The sequence below is a fragment of the Choloepus didactylus genome, chromosome 13 (assembly GCF_015220235.1).
Source record: "Choloepus didactylus isolate mChoDid1 chromosome 13, mChoDid1.pri, whole genome shotgun sequence".
In the NCBI taxonomy this organism is placed as follows: Eukaryota; Metazoa; Chordata; class Mammalia; order Pilosa; family Megalonychidae; genus Choloepus; species Choloepus didactylus.
In genome coordinates, this window is record NC_051319.1 from 75,613,681 (window position 1) to 75,636,775 (window position 23,095).

General features: G+C 40.3%; 4 protein-coding genes across 8 annotated transcripts in view; 2 read left to right on the forward strand and 2 right to left on the reverse strand.

Annotated features, from left to right (window-relative positions):
• Window positions 1–3,554: 3,554 nt before the first annotated feature.
• GDF9 (growth differentiation factor 9) lies at window positions 3,555–8,345 on the reverse strand. 2 transcript variants are annotated; one of them, XM_037801525.1, is made up of 3 exons: window positions 8,185–8,345; window positions 6,043–6,238; window positions 3,555–4,898 (listed from the first exon to the last, which is right to left on the reverse strand). In XM_037801525.1, the coding sequence occupies exons 2-3, from the start codon at window positions 6,173–6,175 to the stop codon at window positions 3,967–3,969; spliced, it is 1,065 nt and encodes a 354-aa protein (XP_037657453.1). In that variant the 5' UTR covers window positions 6,176–6,238; window positions 8,185–8,345; the 3' UTR covers window positions 3,555–3,966. The 2 variants fall into 2 exon arrangements, with proteins under 2 accessions (XP_037657453.1, XP_037657452.1); XM_037801524.1 differs by lacking the exon at window positions 8,185–8,345 and having other exon boundaries at window positions 6,043–7,097.
• Window positions 8,346–8,383: 38 nt separating this feature from the next.
• On the forward strand, window positions 8,384–9,737 carry LOC119508135 (cytochrome b-c1 complex subunit 8). Its single transcript, XM_037801638.1, has 3 exons — window positions 8,384–8,499; window positions 8,701–8,868; window positions 9,540–9,737. Exons 2-3 carry the CDS (start codon window positions 8,715–8,717, stop codon window positions 9,632–9,634), a joined length of 249 nt encoding a protein of 82 aa, XP_037657566.1. The 5' UTR covers window positions 8,384–8,499; window positions 8,701–8,714; the 3' UTR covers window positions 9,635–9,737.
• A 4,793-nt stretch (window positions 9,738–14,530) lies between these two features.
• On the forward strand, window positions 14,531–15,606 carry LEAP2 (liver enriched antimicrobial peptide 2). Its single transcript, XM_037802203.1, has 3 exons — window positions 14,531–14,675; window positions 14,887–15,026; window positions 15,328–15,606. Exons 1-3 carry the CDS (start codon window positions 14,619–14,621, stop codon window positions 15,362–15,364), a joined length of 234 nt encoding a protein of 77 aa, XP_037658131.1. The 5' UTR covers window positions 14,531–14,618; the 3' UTR covers window positions 15,365–15,606.
• Window positions 15,607–16,207: 601 nt separating this feature from the next.
• Window positions 16,208–23,095, reverse strand: part of AFF4 (AF4/FMR2 family member 4) — a 141,927-nt gene continuing 135,039 nt past the window's right edge. For all 4 annotated transcript variants that reach the window (XM_037802198.1, XM_037802202.1, XM_037802199.1 and 1 more), the window contains one exon: window positions 16,208–22,042. In XM_037802198.1, coding sequence (XP_037658126.1) covers window positions 21,915–22,042 — 128 coding nt within the window. In that variant the 3' untranslated portion in view covers window positions 16,208–21,914. The remainder of the gene's footprint in view (window positions 22,043–23,095) is intronic.

Sequence of the window (23,095 nt, forward strand, 5' to 3'; positions counted from 1 at the left end):
TATAGATTGGCTGAGAAAGCACCACGTCTATCTTATTTGCCACAATTAAACTGGCACTTAGAAGAGTTCCTAATCTGTAATATGTGGCCAATAAATATTTACTAAATGAATGAATATATAGTTCAAAAGGCTCAAAGTTTCAAGGGTAGAGGGGAAGTGGTATAAGTTGAAAAAAAAATGTTGAATCATTAAGTAAATCCCATCAGGGGATATCAAAACTCTATTGATGTTAGGTTCGACATTTCCTTGGCTCAAATACATTTCGATGTCAAACATTCTCATTGAATCAATTCAATATTTTGGTTGTGATAGTCTTTTATCTTTAAGGGAAACTGGATTTAAGGATACTCAGGATATCTCTGAAATATTTCTTATAACTGCATGTGATTCTACAATGATCTCAAAATTAAAAGTTTAAAAATTCTAGTGTAAAGGTAAGATAATTTAGTGTTCATTCAGCTGCTTATGTAGTACCTACCCAAAACGCATTCCTCAACAGTGATGAATGCTCACTGATTGAACTTTGGATAATGAAAGAAATCTCCATTTCTGGTGGGTGATATATTTTCCTGGAGCTGAGAACATCAGCATCATTACCTGCAGTGCCTGGCCCGTAGTTGGTGTTGAATAAATATTTATTCAATGAGCTAATTATTACTGAGAAAGTCAAAATGACTTCCTGGCATAGGCTGTGAACTCTTAAAACACTGCCTGCCATGACATTCCAGTGGGGAAAGATAGAGCATCAAAGACAGGTCTATAAATGACTCTGTAAACTGTCCACAAAGCACTTATTCTGAAACAAGAGGATGCCCAAAATATAAAATTGACCCTTATCCACATGTTTACTTACTCAATTCTTTGATACAAATTGCAATATATAGTAAGGTAAGACAGAGGAATACACTGTTGGGCCATGTATAAAGTCTTATTCTTTCAATGGATACTGAAATAGTCCTGGTCTGAAGAAAGCAAGGCCCTTTCCAGAAACTAACTAGTAAATCGGTGGTTTGGAAAGGACAGCAGCCATCAGGAAGTAATTAATACCAAGAGACCCTACTTGACTTGTCAACTTTGGTGAAGAATGAAGTGTCTGAATCTCCTGGTTGTGTTTATTTTTTCCTTTTATTAAGAGAACAATTAATGGATAAAGCAGCATACTTTTCTATTGAATTCAGCCAATCTAAATACCTAAGAAATGTGTTGGGGACTGTCATCCTCTAAAAGAACAGTTAAAACATTTTAATTTCACTTCATTTATCATTTTATAGGTTACAAAGTCTTCAAAGTTACAAATTATAATTGACTACTTAAAATTTTGATATAAACCAACTTCTCGTATCTGACCAATTCTTTTACCGCTTTATGTAACCATGAATAGTTCCTTCTTCACCCCATGAAAGAGTAACTTTATTTTCCCCACAGACTGTCTAAACTGAGCTCTAAACCAAGCAGTGTCAGTCGGAGTCCCTGCTACCCTTGAAGCTGATTAGTAAAACACAAAGTAGCCAATGTAACACAGGAGTTGATTTAAACGGATAAAGGGCAGGAAATTCAGAGCTGAAGGTAAAACCCGCTCCTGACATGCCCCATTGTTCCTTGGCTTACTTCAGCACTCATCACATTAGGTGACCTCATATCTCATCTGGACTAAATACCAAAGTTGAATGCATCTATTTAAGGCAGATGTAGCTTCATCCTTGAATTTCCAGATTTAAATCACTGCTGTCCTTTCTTACTTATTTTCTAAAGTGGCAGCTTTTCTAAGAGTAAATGAAGCAAAATGGGTTGGGAGTGAGGAGGGAAAAGAATAGTATATCCTTCTTGATTGTGTATGAGAATCTTTGAAGTTTAAATTTAACAGACATATCAGCCTGGAATATTAAAAATAGCCTACAAATGAAACTAGATTGACAATGTCCCCCCAAAAGGCCAAACACTGTTCTATTATAGTGCTTCAAGCTATCATTACTCAATTATAGCATTAAAAACACTACACAAAGGAAGATTTTCAAGTAAAGCAATTTTAAAACTTGCTTATAAGGGTGACCATTTTCCTTCCCCTAAATTCTGAAATGACCATACTACTTAACTTTCATCAGAATTCCCCTTAATTTTCTTTCTTTTTTTTTTTTTTAAACCTTCAGCTTTCAGTTCATTCCATTCTCAGCCACAGAACTTCGCCATGTGAAAAATAAAAACACACAAAACCAAACCACCTGTTCCAGCCAAAATCTACAAATCAGCTTAGGGTAAGTGGGAAACTAGGAGGAATCCTTTAAGCTGATACATATTTCATGTGGTCCATTTGAAACCAGGCATATTTAAGGTAGGTTTACTTTCAAATAAATTCAATTGAACATTGCCACATTACTCATGCCCTTCATTCCAAATATTTTTCACTTTTAAGAATGATACAAAAAGATGATACAAAATCTTTAACACCATCTTTCTCAGACTTTCAGCCTCATTTTTTAAAAAAGGCATGATTCTTTTACGTTACCCAGCAAGATGCCAAAGTTATTTGGAATTGGGTCATCTAAAACTTCGTTTCAGTTCTACTTGTGAAAAACGTTTTTGAGAGGAAAAAATCGTGCAGGTAAGACATTTATGTCAATACATGCAGGCTGATGTGTGCAAAGGATAACACCAGGAAAGGATCATTTAACAAGAATGAAAGACACTTCTTGCATCTAGGAGTTACTTTTGGTTTATGGATTAGGGTTTAAGAAACATTGAACCACCTGAGTTGCATCAGCCCTAACTCTGTGTCCCTCCCCCAACAACTCTCTCAAGGCAAGAAGTCTATAGAAAACCCCTGTAAAAACTCTCAGATCCAAACAAGGCTAGCTGGATAGAAGGCCCTAATCACTGTCAGCTCAGTTTACCACAGCAGCCCTCAATCCACCTGGGAGGCTGGGATGGGTGTGAAGGTATAAGCAGAGGTTGCAGTCAGGGGGTGCTGAACAGACGTTTCCTGGGCCCCTTCCCTCACCCCAGCTTCTGACAATTGGCACTTCAGTTCATGTTGAGTGGGGCAAAGGCGAAAAGGTCTGTAGAGTGGAGGGAGCTGAGGGGAAGGGGAGGAGCGGCGGGGGGGTGGGGGGTGGGGGTGGGGTGGGCGGTCACTTCTTGGCGTCTTTCCATAGGGTCAGGTGTTTCAAATATATAAAGAAAATACATTTTAAAAATCTTGGCCAAGTTTTCCTGGAAATATCTGCAAGGCAATCTCCTTTAAAGGGGACAAGGATGTTCTTCTTTTATGTGACTCAATTGATTTACATAAACCAGCTAGCATACAGAATTAGTATATTGTTTAGCCACCACACTAAGACAACAGCAATGGTTATGTTCCATACTCTCTAGTTTTAGTGAATCTCATTTCATCAGGATTTAGGTAGAGAAGTTAGCTGACCTTTTATTCTGAAGAAAGATCAAAAGTTGAGCACAGACCAGCTTTTAGGCATACTTCCTCTCTTCCAAATGGTCATTTAAAAATGAAAATAAAGAAATCTTTAATAATAAAACACATACACAAAACTTATGCCACTAACAGGAATTTATTCTTCCATTAAATAAGATTACAGCACTTGGAATTGTCTATTTATAGCTGCAATTCCAACCAAGATTTATGCTAATTAATATTTCCCCCTTACATCAAAAACAAGACTCCTATGAAAAGAAAACTGAAGGGGAAAAAAAAACTTTTAAAGCTCTCCAAAATAATCATGTTTCAGTTAAATTTGGAAATAAAAAAGGCTCAGTAGCAACAAATGATACTATCCTTCACACACTGAAAGTTGCCAAAGAACATGCTAGTCTACTGATAGGCTCCTCCTTACACATTACACTGCATTATATTTAGAGATTTGACACATGACATCTCCTCCTCCTGAAGGCACAGATAGGCACACAGCATTTATATAGCCCAAAGAGACTCAAGGTTTTAGTTTAGAGGACCATGTGTTAACGACAGGTACACTTAGTGGCGATCATGTCCTCATATTCTTTATAAACAATCGAGCCATCGGGCTCAATGGTCAAAACACTCAAGGGGCTATATTTGGCAGGTACACACGATGGCCTTGGCACTGAGGAGTCGAGCTTCTCATAGATGATGTTCTGCACCATGGTGTGAACAGGAGAGCCATACCGGTGCCCAACTGCCCTTGGACAGTCCCCTTTACAGTACCGAGGGTTGTATCTGTGTGGGGCCACAATCCAGTTGTCCCACTTCAGCTGACTGAAGCTCAGTCTAAAGTCATGGAGCTCACACTCGTTTTGGGGAAAGAGAAACTGTTTGAAGTATTCACTCAGATTGAAGGAAGGTGAAACCAGGGGCTTCTTCACTTCAGAGCTGACAGTTTCCTGACCTCTCCGGTGCCTGGGAGACCTCCCACCCTGTGCTGCCTCTTGTCCCTTGGGATGGACAGACAGCCCTGCCTTCTGGTCAGGACCTCGCAAAGGCCCCCTTTTATAGTGATAAGCCTGAGTGCTTGTGTCGTTCAGGTACAGGAGCAGTGAGGGAGATGCCAGAAGAGACATGTTAAACAGACTCTCCTGCAGCTGGTCGTTCACACAGGTAAAATTTACAGAAACGTGAATACTTCTCTTGTTGGAAGCCACTAGAGGCTGAATGACAGTAGTCACATCAAGCTCAATCCATTTGTGTGTCTTTCTAAGTTCAAACTGTGAGTTAAAGGTAAACGAGTGTGGCACTTCAGGGAGAGTCTTGCTGGAAGGCTTTGGGTTCTTTATCACAAGGTTGCACATACATTTAACAGCAGGGGGGAAAGAAATGGAGTCGTTGAAAGGGTATAGCAAGACTGACTTGAGTAAGTGTTCAAGAGCAGTAACACCATCCAGGTTAAACAGCAGATCCTGGGACGGAAGGATTCCTGAGAAGAAAAACAATCACCAGTAGTGCTTGAATACAAACCAAACATCATAGGAAGTCAAGCCAAGGAATCAGTACTTCTTATGCTTTCTCCTGGCTTTTCCCCCAATTACTCAAGCTTAAAAAAAAAAAAAAAAGCTGCATGTGTTTTCTATACAGAAAACAACGGTAATCAGTACCAGCAGCTACAAGTATATATTTTATCACCAGGAAGTCATCAGAACAGCTTTGGTGGTGAGTTAAAGAAACAGGGAATCATTAAATCCTGAATTTTAGAGTCTTGATAATTCGCCACCCCCCCATCCCCCCAAATAAAGAAAGCTAATAAACAGAATAGTATTTTCCTCTCGGAGATTCTCTATAGGGAAAAGTATCAGGCTCCTAACAGGGTTGTTAAGAAGACATTCTAAGCCCTAGAGGGGGAAGTTAAAGAAAACTTAATTGTCTGAGTTAATTTAGAACACCTGAGGTTGAAAACGGCAGCTCTAAAATCACTATAATAAAACAGGACATCAAGAAGGCTGGAAGGGTTTTAAACCGCCAGAGTTGACCCGTTAGGGTAGAACAGTTTTCTTTAAGTCATAAGCTAATGAAGATAGAATTTTTTTTTTTTTTTTTAAAGCACTGCAACTCTCCCACCTACCAGCTGAGTTAAATTGTTGACCAATACTTCTCTTCTTGTAAGGACCTACCATTCCACATTAACATAGGATTTAAGCTATCCTTTCACAGAAAGCAATAAGCAAGGGAAAAATATCATTTTTAATAGAGCATATCAATAGCTATAAGCAATATTTCAGGTAAATTTTCAGGCCAGTAACTTCGTAGAGTAGAAAGAATAAGCAATTACAAGTCAAAATACCTGATTCCCAGTCTTGATTTTGTGCTCCAGTAGCACTTTCCTCAGCCTTTAGTGTCATTATGTCTCTTCTAGCTCTAAAATTCTATCACATTAGCCCACCTTGACCCATGAGGGCATTAAGAACAAACAATAAGATCAAGTATCACATTTGTCTGAATTTGGATGAGTACTATGCAAAATAAAATGCAATTCAAGGAGCATGGCCCAGCTCCCTTCTGTAAGAGAAAATCAGAAGCTTCTATCACCTTCCCTCCACCCAGTTAAGCATTTTGCTCCTACACACCTGTCACTTCGTCACCAGAAGCCTGCTTGTGCTGAGCACAGGAGGTGAAAAGCCGAACAGTGTTGTAGAGGTGTCTTCTGTTGGATTTAGGGATCCCTTCCTTGGTAGCATATGCCTTATACAGTCTCTTCATGTAGTGTAAAGCTCTGGAGTCTGGCTGCAGCCTAGGGATCCCTTCTTGCTCATCGGTCAGAACCTTGAAGAGAGGGGGAAAGAGGCCAGATCTGTCTTTCCTTTCTAGAGGCTGCAGCGAGGACCAAGGCTTAGCTTCAGTTTCCAACTCGGCATCGGCTGCAATCTGAGCTTCTCCTCTAAAAACCTGAGAAGCAAGGCCAATACAAAAACACAGCCAGGGAAAGCAGCAAAACCAAAGGAGGAATTTGCTGGAAAGTGCCATGGCTTGGAAGAACTAGCAAGGAACACAGTCATTCCTCCATACCACTCTTCTTCCTAAAGGCCCAGAAGAGCCTAGCTTAGTTTCTTAAATAACTTTTAGGTGCATGGATAGACTAGGGTCACTTCTTTAATCAGTTCTCGGGGATGCCCAGCTGAAGATAATTTTATTGGTTCTATATCAAACAGCTGATAGCATCCTGGTTATACAATTTGTCCTTTTTAGATACAGATTTATTGGGTTATTTAGCTTTCCTCTCCCTTTTTCCTGGCATTTCCAAAAAACTTAAGTTTTGGTTATACCAACAGGCTACTATGTAGCTGAAGGCTAAAAGAAATTGAGGAATAATCTTAAAGCCTCCCCTTTTTTTGAGAGAAATTGGGATTCTTAAAATTTCCTTAGCGCTTGCTGAAACTTCCAAAGCATGTGGAAAAGCTAACTAATTTTTCATGATGACACATAGATCTGTTGGTATGTGATTTATGTATTGAGTTTACTCATCCTGTCTCCATCCTCGTCACCTCTCCCAATCCCAGGTGCTCAGAATAAATACTTTAAAAGTAATTATTTACTGAATGTTGATTTGGAAGATGAAAGTCACAATTGGCATAGAAATTCCAGACAGCAGAAAACCATGGTGTTGTCCAGTCCTCCCAGATGACTTGGCATAGAATATGCATTTTAAATATTGCAATTGTATTGCAATATGCTTAAAAGAGGACATCATCTTCAACCTTGACTTATTTTTAAATATATCTTGATGTCCTTACTCTGACTGGCCTGCATATCAGAGTTTGTTTTTCTTGAAAGGTTTAGTGATGTTTGCATGTGCTATAAAATAAACAAATGCTTTATTTTTATTAATCATCTAAATGGTGGTTAGTACAATATTTTTGTCTTTAACTGTCATAAGAGTTTATGCTCTTGCTTTGGGACTTAGACCAGCCTAGAGATTGTTTCAGAAAAATGAGGCAAAGATGCACCATAAAAAAACCAAATGAGCTATCCAGTGCCACCCAAAGGAGACTATTTGCTGAAAGACAACCTACATTCATAGTACTAGATACAGAACCAGTATGTGCAGTTCCTAGACTGAAAAAACTGAGGCATGCTTGCAAAATTTATTTACTGCCTGCGGTACCTCTCCTCAAGAAGGTCTGTGGCTGGAAAGCACAGTGATCAAGCACATCCAAACTACTGATTATATGGCCAGTAATTCCATCAACAAAACATTTACAGATACTGCATCAAGTACAAGTCATCTGATTAGGACAACAGCATCCTTACTTGGAAAACACAGGAATACCTCACACACAACCTTCCCAGCTTCTCAATGGAGAATTGCGGTTATCCTGACATAAAACCACGGGGTCAAAGAAGCTGGGGGAAAAGCTGGATGCTGTCGTGTTAGCCCCTTCCTTCCCGCCTACCACCACTAACAGCCATTTATCAATTACTTGATTATCTGATGGCCCCTGCTGCTGAATTTGGGGAAACGTTTTTATTATGTCTTGGGAAAGTCTGCCAATTAATTTTAAGAGAAGCCCTGGAACTGTGTCACTGGTTTTGGTACTGGAGAAACTGACTGTCTGAAAATAACCGAGCCCCCTTTTAGCTGCTGGACCACATAAAACTTCCCATCCCGCTGCCGTGTGGTGACACCCCCTCAGGTGCGCTCGTCACTACTGTGAGGATTCACAGGCCCTAAGCTTCCGGGCGGCACGGCCCTCGAGGTCGTTTCTCTTCACCTATTTGTCCTTGTCGGCACCCAGCCACTTCCTGCCCGAGGCGCCACAAAAAGGCCAAGGGCTGGAGCGAGAAAAGTGAGCGCCTCGAGGGGTCTCCACCTTTCCGATAGCCCCCGCCCACGTCTTACGGACACGCGACCTCACGGGGAACAACGGCCCCTTCCCTCGAATAGCGGGGGAGTGGGGGAGTGGGGGGGGTGGAAATGGTATTTTCCGGAAGTGACTTCATGGCCACCAATAGGAGTTTCCGATTCTGCCGGAAGTGACGGACGGAGGCCGGTAGATCCCGCAACTGTGGAGGGCGAAGTGACCCCGGTGAGGGAGTGGGGTGGGCCCGTGCGGCTTTGGTGGCCTCTGGGGTGCTGGGAGCGCCCAGCTCTTGGGCGGCCCGCGATCGCGGGTGTGGGAGGGATGAGCGAGCCAGCGCCAGGCAGGGCATTTCGAACAGGGGACCCGGCGCTGGCTGCGATGCGTCCCGGCACTGAGCTAAGCGCCTGTCCGCCCCTCATCTTGCAGGTGTCACCGCGACGATGGGCCGCGAATTTGGGAACCTGATGCGGATGCGGCATGTGATCACCTACAGCTTGTCGCCGTTCGAGCAGCGCGCCTTTCCGCACTACTTCAGCAAGGGCATCCCGAACGTGCTGCGCCGCACTCGGGCGTCCATCCTTCGGGTTATGCCGCGTGAGTGCCCCGGGCCGGGTGCGGGGAGAGAGGCGGGTGTCCCATCCACAGTCGTAGTAACAACTGCAGCTCACCTCTTCGCGGGGTGGGCACTACGTCACATGCCGTACACGTGTTTTCTCGTTGAGTGAATATTCCTGACGGCCCTTAGAGCTAGTCATATCATCCTCCCCGTCTTACAGATGAGAAGCTGAGTCACAGAAAACTTAAGTGAATGGCTCAAGGTTGTGTGACTTCAGCGCCTCTCTCTGAGGTCATCTTCATCCACTTCTTTCCTAGACAGGGATGAAATGTTTTGCGTTAAATGTGCAGCAGATAGTTGAATAACATTGTGAATATACTAGAAAAGCAGTGAATTGTACACTTTAAACTGGTTACAATAGCGCTTTTTATGTTATGTGAATTTTATTTCAAAAAATGTTTTATCTTAAATTTGCAGCAGGGGAGAGAGGAAAAAGTGGCAAATTGGTCTCAGATTTCCCTGGACACACCCCTTTCTTTTTTGCCACCTGAAAACTGGGTTTGTAATACTACCTTTCTTGATCATCTGGCTTAAAAGTGGTTTTTCAAAAACTAGAGTCAGGTGGGCATGATTTGCTGTGAAGAAGAGGACTGGGACGCCTGTGTTTGATATGCGCTCACTGCTTTACTCTCCCTTTTGATTTTTAAAGCGTTTGTAGCATTTTATCTTATCTACACATGGGGGAACCAGGAGTTCGAGAGATCCAAGAGGAAGAATCCTGCTGACTATGAAAATGACAAATGAGCAACTCACCTGGATGATGTCCCTATCTGTGAAAGACCCTTTCTTGGGAGAAGAGTATGCATTGTGGTGTCTTGAAGACACAATAAACTTATTATGGGCTGCATTATTGTGATGTTGCATTTTATGAGTAGATTCTTTTGTATGACTGCTCATATTCCTTAACTGGAAGGCAAGAGGCCTGAATAATTTTGGCTTGTCTGAGGGTTTGGCAAAGGAGTGGTTCCCACCCCTTGTTCTAGAATCTTCAAGAAAGTGCCTGCCTGCCTTCTGCAGCTGACCAGTTGTAGGTGGCATGAGCTGTGGGGAGTTTTGCTTCCTGACCCTCTGCCCCAATAACGATAAAATCATGTAATTATGCTGTCAGGCACTGTTCTAAGCCTTTTATACAAATTCATTCTTAAGCTTCACAACACTCTTTGAAGTACGTATATTATTATACTTATTTGGCAGGTGAGAAGACAGGCACAGAGAGGTTAAGAAACTTGCTCAAGATTATATTGCTAGTGAGTGGTGGAGTCTGGCACCAGAGTTCATGCTCTTGATGGCCTTTCCTTTTAAGGCAGGCCTGCCTTAGCCCCAGGGGGAATCAGCTGTGAAAGGAGATGAGATGATCCCTTGGCCTCTAGAAGAGGGGATGGCAGACTACTGCTGTTTTTGTAGGACTATTTTAGAATGCTTTTCTAACCATATGTGGCCCATAAGGCCTAAAATATTTACTCTTTCCCTTTCCTTTGTAGAAAAAGTTTGCGAACCTTTGCTTTAGAGACTTCGAGTTATCTTTTTAGTTAAGAAGGTTCCCTTTTTCTTCCACCAGGAGATGGTAGGGCAGGTTTGGTTGGCAGAGTTTGTTTTATGCCTTTGGTTCCCTGCTCTGTTTCTAGAAATTTCCTCTCCTAAAGATACTTCCTGCTGGTCCAGGGCAGCACCTTTCACAGTCTGGCTCAGCTTTTGTCTCAGGCAGTATCTTCTTATTTTAAAGATTGCTGTTGCCTTTTAAGGACCAAAATTAAATCTATAAACAAAACAAAATCTATAAGATAATTTGCATTGATTGTGAGGCAGAATAAGAGGGAAAGGCTGAGTTTGAGAGACTTGGGTTCATACCTTTAAACTTGTTTCCTTAGTCTGATACAGGCAAATAACCTCTATTCTTTTGCCTTAGGTTTCTCGTCCACAAGTTAGATGTAGTAATACAAAGTCATAGGGTTGCTGTGATGGTGAAATGAGACACCAGAGTTTCTGGTAAGGTGGTGCAGGCTGAATAGAAAAAAGCTCTCTGATGAAAACTTGCCTCACCAAACATGGTCCAGGTTTTTCCCCAGGGTTTGCTGTCTGATGAGTAACATATTTGGGTTATGGACTCCTCTGAGGATCCAATGAAAACTGGAGCTGAAGATGGTATAAATGCACCCATCTTTAACTTTGCATAGTTTCAATAGGTTCACAGGCCCAGGGAGGACCACTGCCCTAGTAGGCCTTCAGTCTCTTCTCATTGTCTCTTCTTTCTCTGATTTTATCCCCAAACTTCTTAAGGGAGATGACCATCCTCTCCCATCTTCCTGACCTGATTTTATCCTTTGACTCCTTTGGAGATAGCAGCTCATAAAAATCAAACTTACCCCTTCTCAGACCAGGCAATACACCTGTTGATCTAAATCCTTTTTATCCCAGGAGTGCTGTACTGAGAAAACCCTTTGATCTGGCTTAGTTTCTGCTTATGGCTAAAATTGTTAGAGGCTGCTTTAGATCTGTCTCTCATACAGGGGCTTCCCTCTCTTGAGCCTGGGAATCTGGATCTCACCTGTGAGGCAGGGGGTACATGGAATGTGATGAACTGTCAGCTTAGTGCCTATACACTATGGAATCGGGGATTATTTTAGGGTCCATTCTATCTGTGGAAATCCACAGAGAAAAGGAGAATTTGGTTTTAAGGAAGGAGGTACAGCTGCTGGGGGCCTCAAGGCCTATAAACCATCCATGGAGCCTCCATTGCTGACTGGCTCCTTCACTTGCTGCGGTGCAACCACTTGCTCCACGTACTCCTATGCCCCTGCAGTCCTCCTGCCCCCACACTGTTGTGGGGCACTTTTATCTATGGGCTGCAGAATCGGGTGAAGGGAGCTCTCTTCAGTCTGCCAACATAATTCCCAAAATGCAGGCCTAATCCAGGCCTGGGATTCTTGCTAGTTCCAGCCAGCAACAAAACAGATACACTTTGGCCCTTTGTTGAAATTTTACCTGGAAACATTTTTCCATTTCAGAGTCATCTTTTATTAGGCATGTCTGCTCAGACAACAAAAAAGTATACAGTTACTGCCAAGTCCTAATGCCTCCTCCACCTGGAATGTATTTTAAACAACCACTCATGCATCTCCATCCTCTTCATCCCATTTCATCCTAGGTACTTACCTCAGAAGCAGAAAATCCCTAGGAGTTGTGCCCAGAGCTACCGAGCTCTCAGCCATCAAACCTACTTCAGTCTCATTTTCTTCTTGTAAATGAATCATTCGAACCCACTAATGGTGGTACCTGAGAGGCCTCAAAGATCTACTCCCATTTCCCTGACAGGATCTTATAAAACCCACAGAAGGGGAGGGGTTGGCCTGTGGTCAGTCACTGCCTAGACCCTAAGGCTCCTGCCTCTCAGCCAAGCATTCTTTCCTTATGACTAAAATCGTTGAAAGACCGCAGGTCCCTTCTGCTGGAGGAAAGAACATGAAATTATGTGTTTATTCATTCAGTCAAATTACTTGATTGAAGAGAGCCCATGAATTTTTTATTTTTATTTTTTTTTTAATTTCAGGACGAGGCTTTTACAGGTACTCACAAGGGTGTGGGATACCTGTAGATAACTGCTGCCACTTAAGTTGAATATAGCTTGAATGCTGCTTTGCTTTTAGAGGTTTGATTTTTGCTCCATATTTAATTTAAATAAAAACTACAGAGTTAGTGTAGTATTTGTTGAAACACTTTCCTAACAGTGGTTATTTCCACAGGCAGTAATAAATGGGTATTTTCTGATGGGGTGAGGAATGGAACACAGGATAGGGGCTTGAGCACAAAGGCTTCTGCAGTGTTGCACTTATGACCATAAATGGTCCATTTTTCCACACAGTGGGCCTGGGGGCATACAGGCTCTTCCCTTGACTGTGGTATGGGTTTTACCAAGTAACACAAAAAGCTCGTTTGGTTTTACTTGGGAGTATAGGAATGAAGAAATGGAGGATTAGGAGAAAGTACTCATCTTTGGGATGAGCAGTTTCCAAAGCCCATTTGGCACATCACTCCAGGTTGGTTTAGGGGAAGCTGGCACTGGGTCCATAAACCCAACTGTCTCTACGACATCACGTTGCTCAGCCTTTTGCTTATCTAATCAGATTTGTTTTCTTACCAAAGGTTCACTAGGTCACCACGTAGCCTACCCTTCCTCCAGTTCCTAGTTAAGCCCCCACCTGGTGCCATCCGCCATCCAAGCTCAGGGGTAAAGGAAGGGAGCAGCTAGCTGGTCTCGAACTTGCATTACAGCCTAGGTGGGTTGGGCACAGATCTGCTTCTCAACGTTCACCAAGTGCAAGCAGCAGAATGCCCTTCCAAGCCCAACTGCATGGTCCTGAGAGGACTGGAAGCAGGACAGACAGATCTGATGTCACACCCCACCAAATATCAGCTTCTGAAGATCACCCTACCACCCTCTTCTTCTTCGGGGAGATGCAACCTCTATTCCCCTGGCAGCAGGGTTGGTGACCCTCCTGTGTCGCCATCAGCTGTGCTCTTTTCCTTGGGGTTAGAGAACAGGAAGGGTCTTATCCAAACACCCAACCTCAGAAGATAAGAAGGGCCCCAGGAAGAGCTATCAGACAAGTTTTTAGGGAGATACCAGGCAGGAGAAAGAATCTTGTTGCAATTGCCTTGTTGGCTTATCTTTCCAGATCCTAGGAAGATCTTAATTCCTATGAAACTCCTTATCCAGAATTCACACCTTTCCCTCAGATTAAAATGACCATCTTTAAACAAGTACCCCGAACTACTCATAATTTGGAGATACATATTCTTTCTTGATCTAGAAACCTGCAGCAATTTCTTCTTAAGCTGTTGGGCGTGTTTTGGGTTTTGGAGATTTCCCAGCCCTTGTCCTGCCTCACTGAGCCTGCTGAAAAGAAGCTCTCAAGAATGCCCTAGCCCATAACTCAAGGCTTGCAAAATGATTTGTCACTGCATGAGCTTTCCTACTGATTTAGGAGTGTGTGTCTGCCATCTTCTCATTCACATGTGTTTTAATAAAAAGTCCAACTATAATCGTCAACTTAATTCACCCATGGTTCAAAGAGCTCTCACATCCATCCTGATTGCCCTGGAAGTGATGGCAGGCAGACCACACATTTAACTTTCCATAGTTGAGTGTTCATTCCATAAAGGAGATAATCTGGAACAGACGGTGACAGTCCAACTGTGCAAATACAGGATCTGGGCACTGTAGACCATGCTTGCTAAAGCATCCTATCACAGAAGGGAGATAAGGGCCTTGCCCAATTCCCTGTACACATCAGTTTTCCTTTCCTGGACAAGGCTGAAAGGGGTCAACACTATTTCTGAAGACATGATTAGAATTCTATTTTGATTAAAGTGATCTCACTGAGCTATTTTGGAACTGAAATGTGGTCAGGTGTCTGGCTTCCCTCAATAGCTTCACATGGCTTTCCCAAGGGAAGGAAGGGGCAGTGCTGACACTTGGCAAATGGGTAGAAGGGTCCAGGCCAGCAACACAATCAAAGTCCAGATGAGGGATCAGTAAATCAGTTCCAGGCTGAAATGCAGCCTGGAACACATTTCCTCTGACCGACATTAACTTATCAAATGGACCCTGACTGCAAACATAAACTTTGCCATCTCATCTGGCAACCACAAAAGGGGTGGACCTTAGCCTATAAAGGGAAGTGAGCACTGACCCTGGCTTTTCAGGGTCCAATATTTTCCCTCTGTCAAGATGTGGCACCTCAAACTCTTTGCAGTGCTTATGACTTGTCTGCTGCTGTTGGGCCAGGTAAGAGAGAGTGTGTGTATGTATGTTTGTGGTGGTAAAACTGTTAAGTAGAACTGAGATACTAAGAGCCAGACAGGGCACCAGACCTCACTCCTGAGGAATGCTTCCTTTGCTCTGAGTCTGCAGCATCCTAGGGGTGATAATTCTTCCAAGGTGAGCAGCAGGGTGCCAACTCTTTCATCCCTGAGGCATATTTGTATTTGTCCTACAGGTAAATGGCTCACCAATACCGGAATTGAGCTCAGCAAAGAGAAGGCTGAGGAGAATGACCCCATTCTGGAGAGGGGTTTCCCTCAGGTGCATTGGAGCCTCCTGCTTGGATGATTCGGAATGTATCACAAGGCTATGCAGGTACTCCTCAGAGTTGGAAGCAGGGCTGGCCAGAGAGCCCTGGGAAGCCGAGCAGGGGAGAGGTCAGGAAATATTCAAACCAAGGAAATAAAGCTGGGACTGAGGGATGCCTGGGATGAGACTGGGAGCCTGTGGAGAATCCCTCAGGAGTTAAGAGCCAAGGAAAGCTTTACACATGTACCATGACATAGGTCCTTTGGTCTTTCCTGAGACTGAACAGATAAAGCAGAGGGGAAGGAAATGTAGGAGAGGTGGCCTTGGGCACTGGTTAAACCTTTGTCTTAAACTTCTCCCCCACCAGAAAAAGACGCTGTTCCCTAAAGGTGGCCCAGGAATGATGTACAAACCAGAGAGAGAGAGGATTGTCCTCACCTACAACATTGCTGTGTTTTATGGAATCCTGATTAACTGCATTTTGGCTGGAGATACATAAGTGAAGCAATCTTGTATTTTTAATATTTAAAGACAGATGTATGCTTTTATTGGTCTCCATTTTTTCTTAGAATCTTAGTATATGACTAAACTTTTCAACTTAGAGTTTATTTTTATATGTATACTATTAAATGTCTCAAATGTGAAATCTTGGCCATCTGGAATTCAAGCTTTTCAGGGGAGGAAAGATTCACTTCCAGACATTACAGAAAAAACAGCATTGTCTAATAATGATGTGTTAACTTTCAATCTGGAAAGTATAAAAGACTTAATTTTTTTTTTTTCAAGAAATACAGAACACAATGGCAGTTTAAAGGCAAAAGTTCAGCAATAGCTAAGTAATCAGCCTTGGCAATTTCATAAGCTGTGGTCCTAGATCCTAGCCCTTCACTCTTCATGTAAGAAACTCTTCAGTGTGGCATCAACGATTGGCAATTTTGGCACTCATCACCTAATCATACATCCATGTCTATATGACTATCTGAACATAAGGCAGAACTGGAAGAAAAATCTAATGTAATAAAACCATAAAAGCCAATTCCACTAGGAACATCAAAAAGGATTTGTTTGAAATCTTTGTTGGAGCAGAGTGAATTTCCATTTTTGTGGCAAGTTTGGAATTTCTGTAATTAGAAAATGTGACCTGGGATAGTGGCACCAGACTTTTAAAAGCATTAGACCCTAAAATACACAACAGAAACGAAAGGGCAAAGTTAAGAGTTGAAGAAGTATAGAGAGCACATTGTATATAAACTTTAATACAGAAAATCTATTTGATATTTATTAAACTTAGTTTCTCCAGCTATGGTTTGGCATTATACAAAGCATCTTAATGACACAGTAGAGTTAAAAAGATCTTTACAAATTGAAATGTGATACCCCTGTCTCCAAATATTTTAATTGCCATAAATTTGTTTAAAAATACACATTAAACGCATGTTTGACACTCTAAACTTTCTATAATCTCAATACCACAAAATACATATATTATACAGATGTGAAAAAATCTAGTTAGTATATAATACTTTGCTCACCATTAACAGCTTTATTATGTGAAATGCACATACTGACTTAGAAATCCTAGATTTTGAGCCCCCAAGTACCTCTGAAATTTTAATGTATTGCAACAAATAAAAATCACAGTATATATAGTTGAAATTTTGGTTGAAAATGTCAGATGCCTCAATATTTTGGATAAAAGAAATGTAAAACAAAGATTTGAATCATGTACAAAACAAAGGCATCCTATCAGTCACTAACAGTACCCTTCTGCAGAATCAACAAGGCTTTTATCAGTGGCATTACCTCCCCTTCAAAACCCTCCCCAAATATCAAACCATTATTCACCAAATAATTTTAATTTCAAATAAGATAAAAGGACTTTCAATAAATATATAAGCATTTCTATCCTCCATACACAAAATTTCTTAAAACCTTTCAAAACGGAGGCTAGATAGAAATTTTCATAACTGTGCTTACCAACCCCATATCTGGTTCTCAAAGGAGTCGCCTTTTCAGGAACTGCCACCAATTGAGCCAGCTCTGTTGGTGAGCCTCTCCCACCCACCCCCCACCCCAAACCCAAGTACTGATGAATGCTCATGTCAATGATTTGCTAGGTGTGTGCATAAAGTTGTAAGATGGGGACACTTCTTGAACAGCAACAACAAACTCAACAATATGGATAATCATGGCATTGATTTGAAAGGCAGCATTTCCAAATAGATATTTTCTAGAGAAAACACAGCAGGTAGAAAATTCCAATGGTTAAAAGCTGAAAAGAAACCCCACACAGAAGCAGTAAGAGTTCAAAATTGAGTATTACTAAAATTTCTGGGTGGGAGCTTTCCATTCTCATTTGGAGGGCTTTGTTGTTTATTTCTTTTTAAAAATGGCAATTTATGCTTAGCTGAGCAATGAGAGGTCAATGCTGACACTCTTAAAAGTCAACTTCATCACATGATGATTATTTAGGCTGCTATTTTAGGATGCTTAAAGACCTACAGATCTTGATTTATGCCTAACCCTAATTTATTGAGATTCTGTGATCAAACTCCATGAAAAAGAAGAGATTTAGATATTTTCCATTCACTTTCCTGGAAACAGCAAGTTCTTTTTAATGAACCATGGGGTTCGTTGAATAGGAGCCTGGTAGACCAGCATCCACTTTACCAACTACAACTATCAACAACTTCTGGTCACTTGCTCACTTGGGTTCTAGGATACAGAGAGGTTTGAACTCAATTTCTCCATTAGTGAATATATTAAAGATACGCTCACAAACATGGGAAATTTGGCCTTTGTTCACCACATATTCCAATTCATTCAAAAGTTAGTGTTAGTTATATCTCCTATTCATTTTACCGAATAGCAACCTTAGATGTGTAACATTATTTATTATTGGAAAAAATCTGCCTCTCCAACACACTAATACATGAAGTTGAAATGAAATCTGTGTTCCACATAATTAGGAAATATGAGTTATAGGAGTCCAGAAGAATTTGAAATGCTTTGCTCTCCAAGTTATTTCATTTTTTTTTTTTTTTAAATATCATCACAACCTGCCTAAAACTGTCGGTCATCCCCAGTAGATGCTCCTGGGACCCCTACAATTAAAAACACATAATGAGGCCATTTTGTTCAATTAAAACTGGAAAATTAAAATCTTTCCCACCCTGTGAGAGCCCTATTATACTACAGAAGGACTCAAATATATTTTAAAAGTTACTACAAATCATAGTAATTAAACTTCAACAATCTAAAGGAATACACATTGCACCCCTGAATATTAATATTCAAGGTGTCAACAAGAAAGTGTCTTAGATCAATTTAATAAATAATGTGGAAATAGTTGCACTAAGCTAAAACACTGAACACACACATTTTTGACAAACTAATTTCATGTTTCCATACATACATACATACATATATATAAACTGTGTATGTGTACATAATTTTAAAATCCAAAGTTGCATACCCTCACACCTAGAAGAGTACACAGCATCCCTTGTGTACTCTATCTAATTAGGCATCACTGATTGGAGTGACCACTTGGCTGCTCTGCAACTCCACTGGCCTCCAGAGCCAGAACTTTCATTTATAACAGGTGCCTTTTCTAGGCTCTTGCTTCACAATGCAAGCTCATTCATTAAAAGTTAATTTCCCCAAGTTTCTGTCTTTAAATACAAAATGATGCTGTCTGATCTAATCTGATAAAAACCTTTCCTTAATGAAAAGATACAAATGACAATTTAAAAAACCAACAGTAAATTTAATAAAGCCACAAGTGTGTCATTCAAAGTGCAGCCCAGATGCCTATGGATCCATCAGTGCAAGAGCTCCCGAGAGGCACACGTGCACACACTGCTCTAGATTGCTTTTACACACTGGAGAGTTAAATCAGTGCTTGTTAACCTTCTCCACTCTTCAGCAGCTACAGCTGTAAATGTATCTGAACATATCCGTATTCACTGCTTGTAAGTCACTTCTTGGCTACTTGCCCAGAGAAAGGTAGCACTGAGGCAAGAACTGGGCTGGAACCAGGGCTGGGCTGGGCTGTGGAAGCTTGAATCACCTGGATGGGAGGGCTCCGCGCAGCCCAGCCCAGGCTGGGCAAGACCACCATGTGACAACTTCATCCACCACAATCTGTGTGTTGGTAGCCTGTGAAGAGTTCGATGCTGCAGGCTGCTGCTTCCTGGCATACAAGTGTAGTTTTAAAGAGCCATCAACATAGTAATTTTTTAAATAGTTGCTATTTCTATAATTAACTATAGAATAAGTACAAGTTTCAGACTAAAGTTTTTAGCCACTTGTCAAATTCAGCTTTCAATAGTTAGAAAACATTGAAGACACCTATTGAGGAGGGAAGAATGGTTACCTGTACAGGAGTATAAAATATGTGCTGGAGCAGATCACCCAGTCAGAACATTTATGAAGACAGACCCAGATGAGAGGGAGTGGTATTTCCACAGACTATAGCATTGAAAATTCAATTATTTAGAATAAAATTTTGATCCACTGCCCATTACCACCTGGTGGAGAAAACTCTCCACAATGAAAATCTTCAAAGAGTCATTCTCCAAGAAGTAACACAGTTTTAAAGAGAGAATATCTTAGAGCAGCACCATAAAACATGCAGGAAACTCTGCTTGAACAAAATATCAATGGGACCCCAGAAACATTCCTGCTGCTTTTCAGGACACACAGAGTCTAGAACACACTGGACTCAGAGGCACCCCACTCACTGTTGTTGTTGAAAGTTAAAAGCCCAGAGGACACTTTTTCCATTTCTAAGACATCACTGCCAACTAAGGAAGCAGGGTCAGAGAAATCAGAGAAGGAGAGGACATACATCTACTTGATTAACAGTGGAAGGTTTCTTACTAAGTAACTATCATGACTGATGAGAAAGCGGACTCTTAAGGAAAACTGTTGCTAAAACACACAGTAAGATTAAATTAGAAAGGTATCAGAGATAATTTCTCCAAGAGAAAAAGGTTAAATTCAACACAATTCATAGATCTTAAAATCTTCAATGATACGTAAAATACAACTCGAGATACAAAACGTAAAGAGCTCTAAAAATACAAAGCCAAAGGACAACGAAAGTTCACTAGCTTCAGAAATAAGGGTAAAAGAGACACAAACACAGAGGATTCACTGCACCATCGGACTTGGGGATTTTCTATCCCTTGCTTCGCATTTCCCCCTTAGAGCCTTGGCAATCATCTATAAATAGTAGGCAATCCTTTCTTTTGATTGGATGGATTCATTTTTGGAATGGGGATAAGGACAAATTATTTTTTGAAGCAGCATTACCTAACAGGTTAGACTAAGTCATGTACCAAAGCATTAGCTTTACTGAAAGAATCTTCATGTGACCCTAAAGGAAGATATAAAAGGAAACAGAATTTAACATGATTACTACAGAAGACCAATCATGTGTGGACGACCTGGTCCTAGTGTAAAACTTCATCTGTAAACAATCCACAGAGTCTTCATCTAAAGTTAAGATTTAAGGCACACCAGACATGATAGGGGCACTAAAAACAAAGTATAAAGGGTACATTTCTCACCTTTGACTCCTATATGCACCTTATAGGGGAAAGTACTTTGATATACAACTCTTACAGAGCTGACTTCTTAAACTTGAACCTTGCTCCCATCCCCTTTCCAAGAGAGCTCACATTGAACCAAGTTAGGTACTTTTCTAGTGTAAATTTTCTGCTTCCCTCAGAAACATCCACCATTTGTGGGGGGGCGGGAGGGGTGCTTCATAATAATAAGGGAGTAAATAACAAGATAGGTTTAAAAAGAGAAATTCATCATCTCTTCATCAGGCATTAGAACTATAAGTTGAAAAGCAAAAGCACACACACCATAGCTCTAGCTCATTAGTCACTGCATGCTCACATGAGAGCATCACAATCTAGTATGGGGAAAAATTAAAATAACAATTCTGAAGAAAGATTTTAACCTCGAAACATCATCAATTAAAGAGATATAGGCAGCAACCCTCAGGAACTGGATCACCCTTTTTTCAACAACAATTTGAAGCATTCTGTTTCAGGTAAGTGTCAAATGACTAGCAACAAAAAAGAACATATAGTTTTAATAAAATTGGTTAAGTCCAAGATTGTCCTTTTATGAATGCTTTGCCTGATGTATTTCTCCTAGAAAGTTTGCCTGCCCTCTTTTATAATGCATTAAATGCAAGTTAAAGTCACCTTGTGATTGCTATAGTGTTAACACATTCACAGTTCTTGAAATAATGCATACTGAATCAGACACATTTCATCTCTCATTCACGAAGAAGTCCATCTTCTCATATTTAAGTGATTTTTCATGTGTAAAAGAATATCCTTAATATTAAGTAGACATTCTGAAATAATAAAATTGTAGTTAAGATTTGAAATAATATTGGGTAGTAGGTGTGTAAAGAACATGTCCATATTTTAGATGAACCAACTGTTACTCTTTTATAAGAGCTACCACAAAACGACATTAAGTAACAAAGCTTGAAAAGTATATAAATAAAAACATCTATATTAAATTTATGCTAAATATTCAACAGATTAAGTTTATAGGTAGAAATAACTAAGTTTTTTATACTAGCCCCAATCTGGTAACTTAAAAAAATTAAAATAAATAGAATTTCAATTGATTAGTTATGAATTGCAATTGGAAATTCAATCTTATTATGGATCAGTGAAACCATCTTATCAATGTGCTACAGATTTAAAAATATTTAAATAATTTTTCCATATTGGGAATATTGAAAGGGTCAACAGACATGATGGCTTTGGGTTATTTAAAAACAACAACACATGAACCAGGGAGGAGAAAACCATTCCTCATTCTTAGTGTCGACTAGGTGGTGTGTTATGGCAGTTTTCCTTCATGATGTGACACAGTGTTGTGGAGAAAATCAGAGGCAACGAGAATGTGTTCAGTTCAAGATATCAACTTGGAATCCTGGCGAAGCCAGTGCAATCCCTGCCGGGTGTAACGAACTAAGTCCGTCATGATGCTTGCATTAAAGATGAGAGGGCCCATTACTTTATCCAGTTCAGCAAAGAATTCTAGAGAATAAAAAAAAACTTATTAAATGATGCATATCTTTGAAGTACTGTTTTAAAATCTTGAGTCCAGCCTGTAAAATAACATTTATATAAAGTAAAAAACACCCCACCCCGCATTAAAATGATTACTGTCCATGTTTTAGAGAAACCATTCCAGAGTCTCTTAAGTTCTCCAGTCCCCCTAAATCAGGCACATTTTACATAGAATGCATAGTTAGGAATTAAGTATTACACATAATAAGCAGAATTCCACTGATGGAAATTATAAATTGCTATTATGCAGTTAACTTTATTAAAACAGAATCTTACTGTCAAAATGTATTATTTGATTATTCAAAACATTCTCTATGTACTGTGTACAAAAAGGGAAGGTTTTTTTTGTTGTTGTTTTTTGGGTGCATGTTTCCCCATAAAAGCCCCTAAGAGGTGAGATACTTATGTATCCAATCTTTCTGCTGTAATAATTTGCCACATACCATTAATAAATTAAATCCCATGTTTTTAGACAGTAGTTTAAATATTTAAGGGATGGAAAGAAAGATTCTTTATATAGAGACAAGGAAATGTCAATATCCTAAGATTGATCCCTATGCAATTAAAAAAAAATTTTTTTTTAAATTAGAGAAGTTGTAGGTTTATAGAACAATCAAGTAGAAAATACAGCATTCTCACATACCCCCGCCCCCCATTATTAACACTTTTTATTAGTGTGGTACCTTTGTTACAACTGATGAAAGAATATAATAATTTAATGGTAGTACATAGTTTACATTAGGGTGTATTATTTTTTTCTCCCAATATACCACCTGGTTGTTAACACCTTGCCTCAGTGTGGTTACATTTGTTACAATTTATAAAAGAAGATTTTAATAATTATACTATTAACTATACTATCTATGCATTTTGGGATGTAGGACACAGACATTAAGAGGGTTTTTAGAAATGCAGAGAAATAGGAATCATTCCCATGATAAAGATATCAACCTATTCAAACAAGGCAAGAAGTAACTGAATAGTCAAGGAGGGAAGGCTCTTCTTTATAGAATTCTAGCT

Bases quoted from the DNA above. Each gene is read 5' to 3' on its own strand.
- LEAP2 (XM_037802203.1), top strand. From the start codon at position 14,619: ATGTGGCACCTCAAACTCTTTGCAGTGCTTATGACTTGTCTGCTGCTG. The intron at 14,676-14,886 runs GTAAGAGAGAGT...TTTGTCCTACAG, and splicing joins GTCTGCTGCTGTTGGGCCAG to GTAAATGGCTCACCAATACC. The intron at 15,027-15,327 runs GTACTCCTCAGA...CTCCCCCACCAG, and splicing joins TGTATCACAAGGCTATGCAG to AAAAAGACGCTGTTCCCTAA.
- GDF9 (XM_037801524.1), bottom strand. From the start codon at position 6,439: ATGGCACTTTCCAGCAAATTCCTCCTTTGGTTTTGCTGCTTTCCCTGG. The intron at 4,899-6,042 runs GTGTGTAGGAGC...TTTTCTTCTCAG, and splicing joins TTCTGGTGACGAAGTGACAG to GAATCCTTCCGTCCCAGGAT.
- LOC119508135 (XM_037801638.1), top strand. From the start codon at position 8,715: ATGGGCCGCGAATTTGGGAACCTGATGCGGATGCGGCATGTGATCACC. The intron at 8,869-9,539 runs GTGAGTGCCCCG...TGATTTTTAAAG, and splicing joins CATCCTTCGGGTTATGCCGC to CGTTTGTAGCATTTTATCTT.